The sequence below is a fragment of the Peromyscus eremicus genome, chromosome 4, assembly GCF_949786415.1.
Source record: "Peromyscus eremicus chromosome 4, PerEre_H2_v1, whole genome shotgun sequence".
Lineage (NCBI taxonomy): Eukaryota > Metazoa > Chordata > Mammalia > Rodentia > Cricetidae > Peromyscus > Peromyscus eremicus.
This window is the reverse complement of record NC_081419.1, coordinates 118,808,757-118,823,676: the sequence shown is the minus strand read 5'-3', so window position 1 is coordinate 118,823,676 and position 14,920 is coordinate 118,808,757. Positions and strand designations below refer to the sequence as shown.

At 42.5% G+C, this 14,920-nt stretch overlaps 1 protein-coding gene and 1 long non-coding RNA gene across 2 annotated transcripts; one reads left to right on the top strand and one right to left on the bottom strand.

The window, feature by feature from the left end:
* Nucleotides 1-6,974: 6,974 nt before the first annotated feature.
* Nucleotides 6,975-8,088, bottom strand: LOC131909747 (prohibitin 1-like). The gene has a single exon (XM_059261564.1). The coding sequence runs from the start codon at nt 7,947-7,949 to the stop codon at nt 7,047-7,049; it is 903 nt and encodes a 300-aa protein (XP_059117547.1). The 5' UTR covers nt 7,950-8,088; the 3' UTR covers nt 6,975-7,046.
* Nucleotides 8,089-11,393: 3,305 nt separating this feature from the next.
* Nucleotides 11,394-12,830, top strand: LOC131909748 (uncharacterized). Its single transcript, XR_009378924.1, has 2 exons — nt 11,394-11,628; nt 12,650-12,830. It is a non-coding gene; the product is annotated as an uncharacterized LOC131909748 (long non-coding RNA).
* The last annotated feature ends 2,090 nt before the right edge of the window (nt 12,831-14,920 follow it).

The window sequence follows — 14,920 nt, the reverse complement described above, 5'->3', positions numbered from 1 at the left end:
TTTCATTCTTCCACATCCAGCTTTCCTCCTGCTGCATCTTCTCCCAGGCTTCCCTTTTTCTTCCAAGTTCTTCCTGTCCTGGGACCTCACCTCTACTTTGAGCAAATCCTTCCTTGGTCTCTGTTTCTTTCTTTTTTTTTTCCCCAAGATGAAATAGGGCGAAGAGCAGGGGTGTCCTTGAACATCTCATCGGGGAGGAGGGATGATACATAGCTTTATAGAAAAAAGGAGAGCAGTTGCCTTGATTACTCCCCTGAGGAACTTTAGAACTTGAGGCATTTCAAGTTCATATGAAAGAGCTGCAGGCAAGGTCTTTACAGCTATTTCAGTCCAGCTGGGCTTTTGCCTGCTCCTCTGTTCCCATCATGGGGAGCTCACATTAGAAATTTCTGGTCTTTTCTCCATTTTACAAGCATGTGGGCTGTTGTATCTACAACCCCAAAGGGATTCAGGTACGCTTTGCTGGCTGCCCTTTAGTCTTCAATATGCCAGAATTAGCCACAGTGGCTCCTGCTGTGAGTGCCCTACCACGCAGGCCAATGTGCCCTAGCATGGGAATACCATCGGAACAAAGTAACCCAAGGATCATGTAAAAAGTATCCCGATGCCAGGACTTACCCTGGATATATTGAACCAAATTCTCTAGAGGTAGAATATAAGAATGCAACCTAAAAATCTTCCCCCACCCTTCCCCGATCACTGAAAATCAGTGCCCTGAAGAAAGTTAGCATCTAAAAATGACAAGGCATTGAACCCTGACTCACAGAAAGGCCTTTTTTATTTCATCCATACTTTCTACATAATCATCAGTGTGTGTGTGTGTGTGTGTGTGTGTGTGTGTGTGTGTGTGTGTGTGTGTTTAATCAGCAGGAAAAAAACACAAACAAAGCATATCATGGAGAAGTCCCAAGCATTCCATTCAGGCAGACTTTGCCTAGCTCCAAGTTAGACAGCGAGGTCTGCTCCCTGACTCCTGTCTCCCTTCTGTGTTTCCTCTCAAGGTTACTCTAAACTGCTTTTAGAGTAGAGGAAACAGTGATGGTTCTTTGCTGGCCTCATCCAACAGGGCTGACTGGCTCTGTGCACGGCCATCACTGGGCCTCAGCTCCCTCCAACTCCATCAAAGAAGAGAGGCAGATTCCTTGAAGCAGAGAGCCTCAGTGTTCCATCTCCACGCCAAGGACACTGTAGCCCTGCTGTTTTATGATGCCCCAGTGCTGTGGAGAAACCTCGGGTGACTGTCCAGGCAGCTGGCTGTTTCTGTCGACTTGCAACTTTTTTGGAAGTCGCTTGTTTGCACTCCCTGTTTTGTTAGGTAATATTATTTCCTTCTTGGGTCTCTGAGGGAGTTGAAAGTTAGATAGTTACAGTTGAAGATTAGATAGTTACAGTTATAGTTGAAGATTAGATAGTTACAGTTTTCCTTATTAAGAATTTTAGAAAAGAAACTCACTAAAGAGGTATAAGTGTATAAATTTGAAAGACATTATAAAATAGTTCTGTTAGTAATATAAGTTAGGATAGAAAGTGAATCAGGTACATTTTGGACTTACCAAAATAGGACTAGACATTGTTTAGGTATTTATTGCTTGTATATATTGTATATAATTATTGTACTTATTGGATATAGTTTTTCTTATATTAGTTATAACTTTTTTCCTTTTTTCTTTTTATTGGAATAGAAGGGGGAAATATGGTGATACTTTATTTGTGCTGAGATGTGATTTTATTTGTATGTTAAAAAAATTGCCTAGGGGTCAGAGCTAATAGCAAGCCATTTAGCAGAAGTCTGGCAGTGGTAGCACACACCCTTAATCTGATCACATGGCAGGCACAGTCTGTGTGTTCAAGGACATAGCCAGCCAGCTTGGTGACACATGCCTTTAGTCCAAGTACCAACCATAGAGACCTGGAGGTCTGTATAGACAGGCAGTGACAAAGAAGTCATGTGGTTGGGTTTAGAACCAACGAGAAGGCAGAACAGAAAGTTAATAAAAAATACAGACACACAGGAAGTAGGTCTCTTTCTCAGGGGAAGGACAGCAGCAGCTGGCAAGCTAAAGGCTATTTGCTAGTGCTCTGACCTTTTGGGCTTTTAACTCTTTATTTGGCTCTGTGTTTCTTATTTAATAAGACTGTTTAGAATTACATCACATTGCCCACTTCCTCTTGCCAAGATAGGGACAAACACAGTACATGTATGTGGAAGAAGGATGTGTTGCTCACACCTCCTTTGGGAAAAGGCATTAGGTCCTCACCCAGTAGCTTTGGAACCTTCTTAGCAACAGAACCATGTTTTCAATTTACTTAACTGAAAGTCCCACACCTCTGCTAGATACAAATCTTCCATGGTTGATATTAGATATCTTCTGCATGCTCTTCCAACCCAACCCAAACACCTGAACCCTTGCTTAGAATGTAGTCTTCCATAAAACCCAATTCCATAAATTGTTCTCAGTTTGGGTGGCCTTCTCTGCTGCTCTGTGACTTTTACAATGTTCAGAGCTTTATCTGGAAAGCTAATGATGGCCCCATAGATTTATTATGGTGGGCCATGACTTCTCAGAAGAGGACAACAAAAAAAAATCATGTCACATCTCTTAGTGAGGGCTGCCTCAAAAGAAAGACTTTTGAGATAGGGACTTGAATGTGGGACATTTCTTCAAGAAGATAATCCCAGAGAAGCAGGGGGCAGGGGCGTGCGATGGTGAGAAGGGAAGAGGAGTTTATTACAGAAGTCAGTAGTGGGCAAGCACGTAAGCAGCTGTGCCATGCCTTGTCTTGAGAATTCCTGAGAGGTTCATGGAACCTGCTGAAGACAATACAGCTTTTCCAACTAGAATGCCCAGGCTTACTTCCATTTTATTCAGAAGAAGTGAAACTCTATTTCCCCTTCAACACTGTCCTCAAGAAAATGTTACCCTTCAAAGCTTGAGAACAATCATCATTGGGATATGTTCCTGTGGGTAGGTTAAGCCAACAGAATGCAAAGCTATGCATGCAGCATGCTTAGAAGGTAAATGGAGGATGGGGGCTTGGACAAAGAGACTGAAAGAGGTGTACTAGAGGAATAAATAACAGATGACATCTGATCAATGGTCCACACTTAACTTAGGCCAGTGGTCTACAAGTGTGGTCTCTGGTCCAACCACATCAGCATCGCCTGGGTGCTTACTAGAAATGCCAATTCTTGGTCTATCTAAACCTAGGCTTACACACTGAGAATATCTAGGAATGAGTCCTTATGTATGCCGAAATGTGAAGTTTCCTGATTTAAGCTGGTTAATCAAGCCTGTATTACCCACTGTGCCTGGAGCTGGAAAGACACAGATGTTCTCTGTCCTCTGGAATGTTAGGATGTGGCAGGGATGGGAAAGCAAGTGTCTATGGCAACAAAAGCCTGCGAAGAACGAGTTATGTGGATAATCTATACTAAAGGAAAAAGTCTCGGGAAAGTGAACGCTAGAAACCTCAGCAAAACAGAGGAGGGGGGATCAAAGCACGAGAGAAGGAAAAGGAAGAGGGTGGAGAACAAAGGTGGAGAATAGCAAGGCAAGGGAAAAATAACAGGAGTGAGAGTCTCTAGCTCAGTTTTCTGCTAGTCTGGCTAGCTCTGGAATGAGCCCCAGGCAAGTGGGTGGAGCTTAGTTTACTTGGCTGATGTAAGCAGGCAGGTGAGGGTGGAAAGCTGAAAGTTCCCAGTAGTCTTTGAAGTCCTTCCAGACAGAATATTGGAAACCTAATCATATCAGTTCAGTGTCTGTCAGCAGCAGGTAGCCATTGGTCTTTGGACCATTCTGTACCTTCAGAGAGAATTCTGCTACCCAGGGATGCTGCAAAGTGACCTATACAGGTTTTCCTAAGCAAGTGTCAATTAAAATCGTTATGATCCTTCCCATACTGCACCTAGTGGCATATACTATTTATGTTTGTATATAGTTCCCTGGGCTTTAAAAAAAATCTATCAAGTTTCTCTTTTCCCCTTCCACTTTGCAGTGCCTGAGTTACCATGGAAACAATACAGCCTCAGTGAGATGGGCAGGCCCTAATTCATTAGTATAGAAAGTTATTTTATGAGGTGGTTGTATATTACATATATACCCATTTTACATCACTTAATGTAAATATGCACATCTGTAAGTATATGCCCACATATAATTATGAAATTTGGACTTTAGAGAAAACATGAATTTTCCAAAGGAAAGGCAGGGAATGTGGGATCAGTGTCACACACTGCCTTGGCCATGACTTACGACTTGGTGCATAAGAAGGGAATGTTTGGTGAGGGAGCAGCAGGCCAGAAAGCAGAGTGTTGGCATAGCAGATGTAACAGCTAGACTCACGCTTTGTGTGGCACTGTTCTTGTTGTGGGGACAGACTTCCTGATGAAAACAGCAGAAGGAAGGGGCCTTTCTTTTGGCTCACCATTTAAGAGATCCAGTCCATCATGGCAGGAAAGACAGAGTCAAGAATACAAGGCTGCTGGTCACTTTGTGTCCACAGTCAGGAAGGCGAAAGCTAGCAGAAAGTGGAGCTAGGTTCTATAAGTTCAAGGCCTGTCTTCATCGACCTATCTCTCCCAATGAAGTTCCACCTTCTAAAGGTTCTATAATCTTCCAAAACTGCACCAGGAGCTGGGAACTGAGTGTTTGAACACGGGAGCCTATGGGGGACATTTCACATTCAGACCACAACACCTGTGTGGTCAAACTACTTTATCTTGTCAAGACTTTATCAGTGAGAGAAGTCACAAAGTGGTTCCTCAACCTCTTTTCTGTGTAGATATTCTCCATGTCTAAACCTGCATCATCCATAGTCTTGTCTATCTCAAGAAAACATACTACCAAGTAGCAAGGATAAACTAGTTCATTCATCCACTTACTTTATTTATGTATTCAGTCTTGTTCTAACACTGGATGAGGGGATAAGATTTCTTTTGAAGAAGATCTTTGAAATAAGAAGTCTCAGCATAGGATCACATTTAGATATAGTGGACATGGCCTTACTTCTCAATGACTAGATCTTTTATTTCTTAAACATAAACACAACCTTGATCCAAAAGGTGAGTTCCGCAATTCCATCAATCAAGTACAATCAATTTTTTATATCTACTTCAACTGATCCAATGAAATGGGGCTTATAATCCCCACCATCATCTTTATCAATAGAAAGGGGAAGAGTGGAGTAGCTGATACCTTATTACACCAACATGACTTTTGGGGAGACTCTTGTTTAAGGTCCTTGAATCTCAGAGATCTATCCACAGATAGCCCTGGGATGTCTTCTTCTCCTCAGATGTTCCACTAAGAGATTATCAGTGATTGTGCCTGCCTATCTGAAGTTTTGGATTAGAAAGACTAACTGGGTCTAGAACTTTCTCTAGATGTCTTTGGTTGTTGATTTATCTTCATTTAAAGATATATATATATATTTTTTTAAAATGATGAATGAGACCCAAATTCATTGAAAACAATTTTCCTAGCAGCAAAATCACGTTTTCCAGGCAAGACATCCCAGGGCTATCTGTGGATAGATCTCTGAGATTCAAGGACCTTAAACAAGAGTCTCCCCAAAAGTCATGTTGGTGTAATAAGGTATCAGCTACTCCACTCTTCCCCTTTTTATTGATAAAGATGATGGTAGAACAATATCAAAGAAACTTTTTATTAATTAGCCAATAATAATCTGTATCAAATTATTCAGCCATCCTGCTACGTAAGAATGACTTTCTCCACACTTCAGATGAGAACAATGGTGCTCTAGGGGATTAAGTAGCATGCACCTTGTCACACAGCCAGAAGAAGGTTCACATGTGTCAGTTGTCAGTTGCTACCCTTGTGCCCAGAACAAAACACCTCCAGATTCAGCCATTTCAAATAGCTACTGTTGTTTCTGGGGTTGTTGGTCAGCTGAACTTTGATGTCAATCTTTGTCCTGTTCTGCCCATGAAGCTGGACTACTGTAGATTGGCAGGTTTTGTGTCTGTCAGTCTTGGTTGGTGTCAAGGATGATGTGAGTCCATTTCCAGTGTAGCATTCTAGCAGGAAGGCCAGACAAGTCCTTGTGTTTATGGAAAGAGCAGAAAAAGAACAAGCTACAATGTATAAACACATTACACATTGTTTACACATTGTTTACATTTTTTAAGGTCTGGGTGTCATTTATTGACAGCCGCTTACATTGTCTTTTCTTCCCTTGATTGCTTCCTTTGGAGCACCGGCCCCTAGCCCTCCAGAAGGAAGGGCAATCTTTAAGAGCGGGAGTGGGAGCGGGATGCACAAGTAGGTGTGCTTAGGCCCGGCAGGATGCAATCCTTCAAGTTGGAATCCCATTGGGTATCTGAGATAACCAATGTGGGGAGTGGAAAGGAAGTCTTCAACAGGACTCATATCTCAATCCAGGCCTCTTGTACTATTCCAAGTCCATCCCAGTTTTAGGACTCTGGTGGGGGCGGCAAAATCAGGCCCACCCACCTTGATAGGCAGATAATTCACTCCATGCCCTGTTCTCACACACCTGCTTCTGCTGGTCACAGTTAGGGGGAATGGGCCTTACGGTTAAGATAGACTACTTCTTCTGGCCCTCCCCAGCTGAATCTGTGTTCAAATGACTGGAAAAATTGAGGGCTTGCCTTTTTGGTTCAACTGTGTGTGCCACTGTCCTCACATCTTCAATATACAACAGAATGGAGGCTATGGGTCTACTCAGGCTGCCAGCTGTGCTCCCATCGATCACACACACTGCCCTGTCTTTCTTCTGCCAACTGCCAATGCCTAGGGTGGAAGCCAGCAGGCTCCAAAGGGCTCAAAGCCAGTCTGCATAAGCACTTGGCAATGTTGGATATGAAAATGGGAAGAAAAAAAAAGTGGAACAACAAAAGCTTCATTTGATAATTAGAGATCTGAGTGATTTTGCTTTTATTTCCTTCATGTTAAGCCAATCATGAAATTTCACAGTGATTTCTGGGGTGGGGCAGAAGGAAAGTGTATTGAGAATGATGGAGGCCATGGCCTGGTTGGCCCGAGAAGGTGCAAGCAGGGGAGGCTTCACTGGGGAAGCTGGAGGAGCACCGAGTGCCCGGATGGCAGGTAGGTGACGTTCCGAGAGCGGGAGAGCTGGTAAGCAATGTCCTCAGCAGCCTCCAGCTTGCGCAGCTCAATCAGGCCATCACCTGCCGTGGCCAGGGAGTTGGCGATCAGCGCGGCTGCCTTGGAGTCACCCTCAGCAGAGATGATGGCTGCCTTCTTCTGCTGCTCAGCCTTTTCCACCATAAATCTGGCCCTCTCGGCTTCCTGCTGAGCCACCTGTTTGGCTTCCACTGCTTCTGTGAACTCCTTCCCGAAGGTCAGATGTGTCAGGGACACGTCATCCAGGATGAGCCCAAACGTTGCGGCTCTCTCTGTGAGGTCATCGCTCACCTGCTTCGAGACCACCTCTCGCTGGGTGATCAATTCTCCAGCATCAAAGCGAGCCACTACCGACTTGAGGATCTCTGTGGTGATGGATGGCAGCACCCGGTTATCATAGTCCTCACCGATGCTGGTGTAGATGCGAGGAAGCTGGCTGGCCACCGGCCGGAAGAGGATGCGTAGTGTGATGCTGACATTCTGTAAATCTTTGCTACCAGTGATGACTGGTATATTCCGGGGTTGTGAGCGGCAGTCAAAGATAATGGGTTTCTGTACCCAAGGGATGAGAAAGTGAGTCCCTTCCCCTACCACAATGTCCTGCACTCCACGGAATCGGTCAAAGATGACAGCTCTGTGCCCAGCATCCACATTATATAAGGCAGAGTTCACCACGCCTCCTGCAACCGCTAAAGCTAGGCCGAACTTTCCAATGGACTCAAACACTTTGGCAGCCATGATTGCTTCTGTTCCCCCACACACACCTGTTTCCACTCTGACCTCCACATGTACCCCCCCATTGTTTACACGTTTATAAGTCATACATCAGCTGTGTTAACATCTCATTGACCAAAGTAAGTTACATGGATGAGGCAGGAGTCAAGGAATGGACAGAAACGCTACCAGCAGTTGGATGAGTGGAAGACTATCAGGTGGGTCAACTCAGGTGCTCAAGTCACTTTCTACCCCTATGGATGAAGGCAAAGTATATTTTTTTTTGCTGACACCACTTATTTTTATTCAATAGAATATAATCTACGAATACTATATATAAGAAGAAAGTAAACTTATACAAGGAAATATTTACATACTGATCAAAGAATGGATATGTTTTGTAAATTAGAAGCCTCCGCTAAAAGAAGTGTCATTTAACCAAAAATAATTTTCAAAGTGGGATGATAGATCTACAAAAAACAAAACAAACCAAACCAACAAACAAAAACAACCACCATACTGTCTTGGCCAAGAACTAAACTCCTGGGTTCAGAATATACCTCAATACCCTAGAATGCTATGAAATGGTCATTTAAAAACTCCAACTTTGCCTTGTCTAAAATCAAGAAGAGTTAATAGAAATTTCTAACTTATTTTTTTTTTTGCTTTTTCTTTTTTCACTAATTTTTTTATTTGCTTTACATACCAATCACAGTTTCCCCTCCTTCCTCTCATCCCATTTCCTTCCCCTACCTCCTTTCTACCCCCTCATCTACTTCTGAGAAAGGGTAAGGCCTCCCATGGAGTCAACAAAGCATAGCATACCAAGTTGAGGCAGTACCAAGCTCTTCCCCGCTGCATCAAGGCTGAGCAAAGCATCTCTAGACCAACAGCTATGGAGCCTACATGGGACCAACCTAGGCCCTCTGCATGTGGGTGATAGTCGTGTAGCTTGGTCTGTTTGTGGCCCATAGCAGCGGGACCAAGATCTGTCCCCAACACATGAACATATATATATATATATATATATATATATATATATATATATATATATATGCTAACAGGTAAATAAAAGATGTAACTTTTAAAAAATAGTGTTATCTTAAAAACAAATAACTAATTTTTTACTTAAAATAGGTTCTGAATTTCCTTAGAACCGTGTTTGGTCAAACTAAGGAGACAGTCTCAAAATTTGAATCTTTATAAAGTTTCTAAGAATCTCACCTAGCCACTGCAAATCAACTAACTTCAAAAAACTTCTTTTTAACCTTTTACAATAAGAATAAAATTCAAATGTTTCCATGAAAGAGAAGAAGCAGATTAAACTACAATTCTTGAGTTACTTCTCAGGAACTGGATTGAAAACCAAAGACCCCAAGGTCAGTTGATTTTGTGACACTCACAGGCTTAGATGGCCCCTTGTTCTTCCCAACACCAAACATCTGAATGTTTTGAGTGTTTTATAGACCAAACACTTGGATGCTTGGTCACATTTTTCCATTCCTCATCTGGAAAAGAATGAACACAGTCTGAGGTTTGTCTCTCAGACTTCCTAAGAAGATGACCTTGGATGCCTTAGGAAAAAAGGCAACAATTCAAACCAGCACAAATTGAGATGACAGTCCTTCCAATCGGCTGCCTAACAGGCATCCATGTAGGTAACCCAGAGCAAAGGCAAAGAAAGTGATGGTCATTTAAAAAGATGTGAAGTATGTGGGGTAGGAAAGTTACTGTATGCCCAGTAGGTGCTGGACATGGAGGCATACTGACACAACCTAGCTTACCTTTGGTCTCCACTGTGTACTTATGATGATGAAGTTCTTTGTGGTTAAATGACTCACTCAAAGTCACGTGTCTGGTCAAGGACCAGGCATTTGTGTCATGATCTTGCAGAGGCTGCAAGCATGGTGTCTGCCACACAGATGTCATTTTCCAAGCTTCTATTCAGACTCACACACACAAAAAAAAAACTGTTCGAAGAGTTGTGAAAGTGAACTGCTCTCTTGGTGTGTGCATTTGATGTCTGCAGGCTCCCATGTGTGCCTGCCATAGCTCCTTCAAGGCTCTGCTCTGTGTACCTTGTGGTCCTCCAGGTAAGCCACTGGCAATAGGCACAATCTCTCAGAAAATAAAAAACCCTTTCCCTAAATACTACCAGCTATCCTTCACACCAGGCTGCGTGCAGCTGCTATTTAGACTTGAGGTCTGGATCACAAGGAAGAAGCTAAGAGCAAAAGCTCTATGTTCAATGGAAAAACCCATCAACTTGAGCTCATTCACTCTTCTTCGCTGCCAGCATAGCTGGGGAAAATGGAAAGAGAATCGGAATGAAGGGGTTTAAAAGGGCAGAACCAATGTTTGTGCTTGGCTGGGGGAACTTGCTACATTTCTTTGAATCTGAAGTTGATCCCCCAGATCTTTGGTTTCCACATCTACAGATTCAGCCAACATCAAAAAATTACTCTAATACACACACACACACACACACACACACACACACACACACACACTCTCACACCACTGTACTTTTGAAAAGCCTGACAGGAGCAGATATTTCTTGTCATTGTCCCCTACATAATAGCATACACAGCTATTTTCATAGCATCTGTGTTGTATGAAGTATCCTAAGTAATCTAGAGATGTTTTAAAGTATTGGAGGGATTTATGCATTTATCCAAATACTTCATTATTTAATATAAAAGTGAGCATTTTGTTAAGTTTGGTGTCAGAGGGTCTTGAAGCCAACTCCTCCTGGATACCGGGGGATAACTGTATATACAAATACAAACCAAATAAAGGATTGTATCCACACCTAAACTCAACAAGCATCCAAGGAAGTAGTTGCTCACTTGAAAATACCTGATCTAGAAGAGATTTATTGTCCTGAGACTGGGTTATAGTTCCCAGAGAATTGGCTCCCAGTGTTCTGCACACCACTCATTCCAAGGACCACAGTTGATAAGTTTCTCTTGGAGGAGAGCCATCACATAAGCCCTTTATCTTCTTTGGATAGTGGAGAAAACAAGCTTTTGGCCCTTCTTTCAGATTTCAGTGTTGAGCAGACTAAGTGGGGATAGATGGGAAGCTTTTCAATATAAGAGCTTACACTTACTGTCAACCTGATTTTCTACCATGGCGACTGTCCTTGCTTCACGATGTAACCAGGGCTACTGGTAGTCATCTGTGGAATTGCTAGGCTCATTCCCTGGAACAAACAAAGATTTGAACAGCCAGGAAAGAGAAGGCTAAACCTTGGAGGAAGCAAAAATAACAGCTTTTAACCTCTTGGGATGGGAGGGTCCCTCAAAGTTGGGAATCTACACACTTGATGTTGGATTGACTATTTTAAAGGGACCCTTGGTCCTTCTTTCCCCGTGTTGACCCTGTTTAGATACCCACTGTGTCTTCCCACGAGTTCTGCTTTCACTTGTCACCTATGTCCCTCTGACTCCTCTTCAGTAAGACTTTGTCCTCATGTGGGTAAGAGAATTTTTATGAACTAGCTTCATGCTTATAGTAGTGTCTGGCAGAGGTAACACTACTGACCTCAGAGGACTTTCTTAAGCATAACTGGCCTTTCCCAGCCTAGGTGTCATAAAGACTGTGATGAAATGACTCCTGCTTTTACCAAGAATGTCACAAATGTCCAGGCAAATTGGCAGTCCCCATTAGACAGAACATCTCTGTGCTTCAATTTCTGTGCTAGTTGGACATAAAGGCTGTGACTCTTGGGTGGAATATTCCCAATGACAAGAAATGAAGCTGTATGCATACTTTCCCCAACCAGGTAAACTACTCAGAACTGTGAGATGTCAGGAACATTACTTTACCTCTCCTTGTCTCCTTACCTTGTCCTGTTTCCTGAGTAATATACATATATATATATATATACATATACATATATATATATATATATATATATATATAAACCTAACAGCATGTTACTTATTTATCACTTTTCTGAAGGGTGACAGATCAGATCAAGGTGATAGTGAGCAGGGATAGGCTCAATCTCAATTGTGTCTGCCATTTTGAGGGTCAGCTCTACACCAGAGTCCAGGCTAGATGCCTCCCACCCTACCTCAGTCTTCACAGCAAAGAATGGTAAAGGGAGATCCAAAAGATTAACTGCTCCAATATCAAAGAAGATAAATATTTATTTGTGCTGTCTCTCCTTAAAGAGAAACTTATCAACAGAGGTCCTTGGGATGAGTGGTGTGCAGAACACCGGGAGCCAATCCTCCAGGAAGAATAACCACTCACAAAATAATAGGATTAGATATTTTCAGGTAAAAAGATTCTTAATGATTTCTTGAATCTTAGAGAATTACTAACTTCTAGACTGCCATAGTACTGATGGACAGAAACCTCTTTATGATGGTTAGCATCAGGTGTTGACCCTGTGTTTGGCAGTGTGCCAGCCTTCAAACGGTATAAATATGTAGAAACCTTGTGATTCACCTGTCATCCATCTAATAACCATTCAAATACATTTGATCACTCATTATTCAGACATACTGAGTTCCTGTCATGTGTTAGAATCTATGCTATACAAAACCAGTGAGGGCTGCACCTTTTGGAGCATACATTCAAATTGTAAGGACATAACAGAATAAGAGAAGATAATTTGGAATCAATATTCTAGACTTACACTAAGGAATAAGCGGACTATGTCTAGTCAAGATTTCTGCAAGTCCAGCTCTATATGTTAAAACTATCCTTATTTGACTCAGTAATTCTATCTCAAGAAATATATGTGGGAGCTGAAGAGATGGCTGGGCAACTAAGAACACATCTTGCTCTTGCAGATGACCCAAGCTTAATTCCCAGGACCCACATCAAGTGACTCACAAACATCTGTAACTCCAGCTCCAGGGAATCTAACATCCTCTTCTGGCTTCCGTAAGCACTGTATGCACATTGTACACATATAGACAAGCAGGCATGCATGTGTATAAACAAATAAATTTCAAGTGTATCTGAGCAAAATTGTTGTATGTTTAAACAACTATAATTGTGCATAAAATGTACTTGTGAGCTATTCATATTTCTTTTCTTTTGGTTAGGCTTTTTTTTCTTTTTTTATTAAGGAATTATTTTATTCATTTTACATACCAATCACAGATCCCCCTCTCTTCCCTTCTTCCGCCCCTCCTGCCTCCCCACCAACCTGCCCCCAATTCCCTCCTCCAACAAGGCAAGATCTCCTATGGGGAGTCCAAAGAGCCTGGTACATTCAGTAAAGAAAGGTCCAACCCCTCCCCTCCTGCATCAAGGCTGTGCAAGGTGTCCCACCATAGGTAGTGGGCGCCAAAAAGTCAGCTTATGCACCAGGGTTGGATCTTGATCCTACTGCCAGGGGGTCCCTTAAGCAGATCAAGCTACACAACATTCTTGATTATGCAGAGGTCCTAGCCCAGTCTCATGGAGGCTCCACAGCTGTTGATCTAAAGTTCATGAGTTCCCACTAGTTTGGTTTCGTTGTCTCTGTAGGTTTCCTCATCATGATCTTGATGCCCCTTGCTCATAGAATCCCTCTTCTCTCTCTTCAGCTGGACTCCTGGAGCTCAGCTTGATGCTTGGCTGTAGATCTCTGCATCTGCTTCTATCAGTTACTGGATGAAGGCTCTATGATGACAGTTAGTATATTCACTGATGTGATTACTGGGGTAAACCAGTTCAGGCATCCTCTCCACTATTGCTAGTAGTCTAAGCTGGGGTCATCCTTGTGGATTCCTGGGAACCTTCCCAGTACCCAGCCTCTCCCCATCCCCATGACATCTCCCTTCATCATGGTATCTCCCTCACTGCTCCCCCATTGCATCCCTGCTTCAGCTCAACCATCCTGATCCCTCATGTTCTCATCCCTCATCCCCCACCCTCCATTGCCCCCCACCCCCAGTTTACTCACGGATATCTCATATATTTCCCCTTTCCAGGGCAATCCATGTGTCCCTCTTAGGGTCCTCCTTATTAGCTAGCTTCTCTGGAACTTTGGGTTGGAGTCTGGTTATCCTTTGCTTTACATCTAGTATCCACTTATGAGTGAGTACATGCTATGTTTGTACTCCTGAGTCTGGGTTACCTCACTCAGGATGATATTTTCTAGTTCCATCCATCTGCCTGCAAATTCCATGATGTGATTTTTTTTTACACTATTGTGTATATGTACCACATTTTCTTTATCAAGTCTTTGGTTGAGGGGCATCTAGGTTGTTTCCACGTTCTGACTATTATGAATAATGCTGCTATGAACATAGTTGAGCATGTGTCCTTGTAATTCTTATTTCTTAGAATAGTCAGTATTTAAGAAAGGTCTTTTTGTGGTTCCACATGAAATTTTCAATGAATTTTTTTAGTGCCATGAAATATGACCCAGAATTTTGATGGCATTATACAGAGACTCTAGGTTAACCTTGGTCGTATAGCCATGCTCATGATATTAATTCTGACAATGATCTAAATGGCCAGTGAGAAATCAACTTAGTAAATTGTGATTTGTTCATACACTAGGGTATTATATGATCATTAAAGGTCATGCTCCACATGTATTGTTAAATGAAATAAATCAGGTCATAAAACAACATAGGGAATAAGATCTGCTTTGGTTTTACAGTAATGCTGGGCTACATAGGGGATAGAAATATCCCAAATAAAACCAAGTCCTCTTCAGGCTGTCAAATTGCTCTCAACATCAAGCCAGAATTGGATGTATACTTTTACAATTTTCTGACAGTTTGTGGTGACAAATACTTTTTCATAATCGTCTGTTGTTGTCCATTCCTTTCCTCAACATTCTACTCCACGTTACAGGTTCTTGGAAATCCTTGTCTGTTTTTCAATTGCTCACCACACCCAGGCTCTCCAGCACCTGAGTCTTTCCTCCTCCTTTCTAGCCTCTCTTACCACTCTCCCTCTCCTCACTAGTTCCCCTCTTTTCTCCCCTTCACAGAGAGGTAGCCCTCACCCTCTCTTATACACATCATCTTGCTCATTCTCAGTTTGTCCAGACGTCTTTCCCACCATTCTCTCTGTCGGGAAGGATGTGACCCTTCACAGAAAGAGGAAGGAAATGCAAA

Bases quoted from the DNA above. Each gene is read 5' to 3' on its own strand.
- LOC131909747 (XM_059261564.1), bottom strand. From the start codon at position 7,949: ATGACTTATAAACGTGTAAACAATGGGGGGGTACATGTGGAGGTCAGA.